The following is a 5,762-nucleotide window of genomic DNA, read 5'->3' as shown; positions in this document are numbered from 1 at the left end:
ATGCAAGCATGGGAAACTACATTAAAACAACGATGATGATGATGATAATGATGAATTTGGTAGATTATATTTTGTTTATTGTTTGCCAGTCGTTTTATTTCTTTGACATTTCCCTGGCCATGTTTTTATTGCCATACAGCATTAAAAACAATCTATTTATTACCAATAATACACTCAAATATTCCATAAATATCTTTGTCTTCTTCTTACCACAAATTCCCCCTCGACAGTTAGATTATCTCCAACACAATAAATTAGTTTGGCTACAAAGGTTTTATGTTTTAGTTTTATTTATTGTTTGTTTGTGTGTGTGTGTTGTTTTCTTTTATTTCATTTACTTTTATTTATTTCAGTTGGATGGGTAAGAAGAGTGGCTGGGTGGAGGGAGGAGGGCGACAAAATCATACAGAAATCTCTTTTACTGTAATTCTTCAAATGTAAAAAGACATAGAAACCATACATCTTACAGCATCGTCATCGTCCATCAAATGAATGGGTTACATGATGCTTCGTCAATCATCGTGCATGATAGAAACCACTTGCGTGGTTAAGAAGTTTTCTATGCAGCCATGTAGTGTCAGGTTCAATCCCCCTGCGTGACTTCTTGGGCAGGTGTCTTCTGCTTTAACTCAGGGCTGACCAGTGCTTTGTGAAGGAATTTGCTCAGCAAAAACTGTGTGTAAATCTGTCACACATGCATATGTATGTATGTGTGCATGCCCATGTGTGTGCGTGTTGTGATAGTTCTACGTGAATGTCGCCATAATGCAAGCAGTGTCCATTGATTCCAGTATTGTGTGAAAACATAGGGCTGCCAGCTGGTAGAACCGTTAGCATGTCAGACAAAATGCTGCCAAGCATTTTGTCCATCATCATGTTCTAAGTTCAAACTCTACCAAGGCCGACTCTGCCTTTCATCCTTTTGAGGTCAATACAATAGGTACCAGTTGAACGCTGCGGTCAATGTAATCAAGTTACCCACTTCCCTGAAATTGCTGGCCTTGTACCAACAGCAGAAATGCTTATTATTATTATTATTATTATTACTAATGGGTGAGCGAGCAGTGCCTGCCGTCAAAGTGACACTGGGGTAAAATATACAAAGCCCAGTATGTGATTATTATTATTATTATTATTATTATTATTATTATTAGTAGTAGTAGTAGTAGTAGTAGTAGTAGTAGTAGTAGTAGTAGTAGTATTACAATCAAAGCTCATTGCTTCAGTTCACTCAGTTGTAGAAATGAGTTGTGACGTCACAGGTGCCAAGCTGTATCGGCCCCTTTGCCTTTCCCTTGGGTAACATCGGTGGCGTGGAGAGGCTGGCAGGATTGTCAGCACATCAGGCAAACCGAAAGAAGCCCATCATCTGTATCATATGTAAGTGTGTATGTGCTTGTGTGTACCCTTGTCTAAACGTTATATGATGGTGGTTAATGAGTACCATCCTCATGGCAGTGAGGTCATTCAATTCTAGGGCTCCATGAAAAACATGTCTGGGAACGGGGCAATATAAAAGGTAAAGGGTAAGTGACCATAGGGTTGCACCTTGAAAGTTTACCCTTCAAGGCACAAGTCCAGGCAAGGTTGTTTATGGAAGACCAGCAGTCGCCCATGTACACCAGCCTCTCCATGCCACCGATGTTATCCAAGGGAAAGGCAAGGGCTGATACAGCTTGGCACCAGTGACATCACAATTCATTTCTACAGATGAGTGAACTGGAGCAACGTGAAATAAAGTGTCTTGCTCAAGAACACAACACACAGCCTGGTCCTAGAATCGAACTCACTATTTCATGATTGCAAGCCTGGGCCATGTGCCTTCACGTAGCAATATATTAGGGGCTGTATTACCTTGCTTGGAAGCAGGTGCATATTGGCAGCAAAAAGGCCACCTGGCTGTAGAATATCTGCCTCAACAAATTCCGCCTGACCCATGCAAGCATGGAAAATTACACATCAAATGGTGATCATGATTGTGATCATGAGATCTATATATTTATATATTCAGAAATAAGATACTTTGATAACTATCAGAGATCAAACTAATCGAGACATGGCATAAATATAAATACCGTAATCTATACCATTCTAAAGCTGAAATTAATGGTCTTCGTAATTATCATTACAATAATAACAGAGACGAAATAGCCACGATTGATATCTAGAAAGGAAGTGAGATAAGAGCTGACGAGAATTCAACATTATATCGTTTGAAGCAATGCGTTGACAAAATCAGTATGACCATTGTAGTATTTAGTTCTTTCCTTCTCTGTCCTGAGTTCAAATCCCAAGAGAGGTCTTAGTTTGCTACTTTTTTTCCTTTTTTTGGGGGGGTTTTTTTCCTTTTTTTTTTCTTCTTTTTCATCATCATCGTCATCACCGTTTAGCATCCAATCTCCATGACGGCATCGGTTAGACGGTCTGACTGGAGCTGATGAGCTGGAGAGCTGCACCAGGTTCCAGTTTGATTTGGCATGGTTTCTACAGCCGGATGCCCTTCCTAACACCAACCACTCCAGGAGTGCAATGGGTGCTTTTACATGCCACTGGCACAGGTGTCGTTCACATGACACAAGCAATGACTACAGTGCACAGGTGCCATTTACGCGGCAATTTTTTTTTCTTTATCTTTTTTTTATCCTTCTCATCACAGTTTGTTGAATAAGTACCAGTTATGCACTGGGTTAGAGGCAAAGATTCAAATGTGTTATAACCCTTTTCAACAACAAGGGGTTTTGTGAAAACAGTCATCATCATCATCATCATTGTTGTCAGCTAGCAGAACTGTTGGCACGCTGGACAAAATGCTTACTGGCATCTCACACATCTTTACATTCTGAGTTCAAATTCCACCAAGGTTGACTTTACCCTTTATCCTTTCAGGGTCTACAAAATAAATATCAGTCGAACACTGGGGTAGGTGTAGTCGATCTGATTCTAGAACATTTACCCCCACTGGACAATAACCACCACCACTCCAAGACAATTACCCCTGAGGACAACAAATGATGATTTAAAACTTCTTGATATATTGGAGAGGGGGTAATTAACCAAGGAGGAGTAATTGTCATTGGGGGTAGTTGTCGTCGGGAGGAATTGTCCTATTGGAGGCTAATTGTCCTAGGGGGGTAATTGTCCTGAGACGAGTCGATTTACCCCATCTGCCAGACTTGCTGGTTTTGTGCCAAAATTTGAAACCATTATTATTATTATTATTATCATCATCATCATCATCATCATTATTAAGGGTTAGCGAATGATTAATTCAACCCTTTTGATACCAACCTGGTTGAAACCGGCTCTGGCTCTGTAGTACAAATGTCTTGTTTTCAAAAGTTCTGAATAAAAATCTTCCACCAAACATTAATCACAATTTACGTTCCTAACACTAGCTTAATGATGACTAAGTTATTTTACTAAATTCTTTGTTATATTTAAAATTAATTGAAAGAAACACGGAGCATCTCAAAATAAATACAGTAACGAAAGGGTTGAGTCTGTGGAGTGCTCAACCACTAGGACCTAGAACCCTTGTCATCATAAGTGGTAGAGTACCAGTTTACTTCTTAATGACTTTTTATTCACATTGCTTTGAATTAGTTATGCCTTATCAAATAGCTTTGAGATTTCAATAAGGTGATTTTTTATTTCCAGGATGACATTGTAGGGTAAGTGTCAAAGGCCAGAACTGGCCAGTTTGGACATAGAACAGGTAGAATAGTGGGGCCTGATATGGTCAGTTTAAATGCTAATGGTCTAAATTTATTTTGTTTTTCTTTTTGTATTGTGAATGCTTTTAATGTCAAATATTTCATCTCACTTTTATATATTGTGTTTTTCCCAGGTACACAAAGTTAAGATACAAGATTGTGAATCCAGAAAAAGTTGTCAGAAATGTTTGGCAGATGAAGACCCATTTTGTGGCTGGTGTTTTTTGGAAGACAGGTAAATATTCCTTTGTCATTAGACCCTAAAACAATTAAACCATTATTACATTTTTATCTCTGTTTTACAAGCACTTCCATCATCTTAGTCCATTTGTTCCTCAAAACTTTCTAACTTTCAGGTTAGAAATCAAGTAACCCTTTCTTTCTGCTAATCCTCATCCTTTCAGTGTTGTTGATCTTCAACCTGTAAGAGCTGCTTTTACTCCAGTTGTTTCTTTCTTCAAACATCCATCTTAAGGAACTCACTTCCTGTTTTCAGTCACTTAGAATTAAAGCTTCTCATTTTTCTGCTAATTCTCATCCCTTCAATGTTATTGTTGTGCCACTTTTGTAAGAAATACTTTTATTCCAGTACCTTCTTTCTCCAAACATCTATCTTAGAAAGCTTCCTTCCTTTGTTTATTTTCCAGTGGCTGTGTGGTAAGTAGCTTGCTTACCAACCACATGGTTTCGGGTTCAGTTCCACTGCGTGACACCTTGGGCAAGTGTCTACTACTATAGCCTCGGGCCGACCAAAGCCTTGTGAGTGGATTTGGTAGACGGAAACTGAAAGAAGCCCGTCGTATATATGTATATATATGTGTGTGTGTGTTTGTGTCAGTGTTTGTCCCCCCACCAACGCTTGACAACCGATGCTGGTGTGTTTACGTCCCCGTAACTTAGCAGTTCAGCAAAAGAGACCGATAGAATAAGTACTAGGCTTACAAAGAATAAGTCCTGGGGTCGATTTGCTCGACTAAAGGCGGTGCTCCAGCATGGCCGCAGTCAAATGACTGAAACAAGTAAAAGAGTAAAATGTAATTCTAACTCTTTTGAACCTTGCGTCCATCATTTTACGATCTTCAGGGTAGCTTCTCATTAAAATTTTTAAATTCTTCTCATTTTCCTCTTTGCTCTTCTTTAGTAACTCCCAACATAACAAAGTGGTCCCTTAAAGCCTATTCTTACTTCTGGCTGCTTGTTGCTTTGTTGCGGGGTAATTGTCAATGGAAAAATCCATAAGCACAAGCATGGTTGTGTGGTTAAGAAGCCTGCTTTGCAACCACTTGGTTTTGAGATCAGTCCCACTGCACAGCACATTGGGGAAGCATCTTCTTCTATAACACCAGGCCACCTTGTGAGTAAATTTGGTGGAGAGAAACTGTGTGAAAGCTCATCATATATATTTCCATTTCTTTTCTTGTTTACGTATTTTACTCATTTTTGTCTTGTAATTTCTGTCCACATCTTGTATCTATCTCTCGTGTGTATGTTATTTGCACCGTTGGTGACGTCCTGTAAGCATCTATGCATGTATATATATATATATATATATATATATATATATATATATTATATTATATTATATATATATATATATATACATACATATATGCATATATATATATATATAGGCATATATATACTTACACACACAGACACAGACAGATAGATATATGTGTGCATATATACACACAAACACATGTGCACCAGATGGTAGGGATTATAATTTTTCTATGACTTAATAGAGTTGTCACTATTTAGTTACGTATTTAGGAGTGGTTGTAATTTACTTATTGAATTTATTTATCGATACGGTTATACTTAGGGTAAATGTGTTTGAAAGTTGTGGTTTCTTTGGTTTGTTTATTCCCAAAACAACACTTATTTTAGTGCTGTTGACACCGCCGGATTGAATGGTACTGCCCAGGTGTCGAAACCATAATGATATCCGTGGGGCAGCTGATGATGGACATATGTTGGATTGTTGGTATGGCTGTAGAATATTATTATAAAACATCCTTTTGATATATATGTATATGTATATATATA

General features: G+C 38.2%; 1 protein-coding gene across 1 annotated transcript in view; it reads left to right on the top strand.

Annotated features, from left to right (window-relative positions):
- Positions 1-5,762, top strand: part of LOC106873239 (plexin-A2) — a gene marked incomplete at its 3' end in the record, with an annotated part of 282,570 nt that overhangs the window by 202,356 nt on the left and 74,452 nt on the right. Inside the window, exon 7 of the mRNA XM_014920511.2 lies at positions 3,848-3,948. Within this exon, the coding sequence (XP_014775997.1) occupies positions 3,848-3,948 (101 nt within the window). The remainder of the gene's footprint in view (positions 1-3,847; positions 3,949-5,762) is intronic.

Source organism: Octopus bimaculoides, chromosome 15 (genome assembly GCF_001194135.2).
Source record: "Octopus bimaculoides isolate UCB-OBI-ISO-001 chromosome 15, ASM119413v2, whole genome shotgun sequence".
Taxonomy (NCBI): domain Eukaryota; kingdom Metazoa; phylum Mollusca; class Cephalopoda; order Octopoda; family Octopodidae; genus Octopus; species Octopus bimaculoides.
Note: the sequence above shows the minus strand (reverse complement) of the source record. Positions and strands in the feature narration are given on the sequence as shown.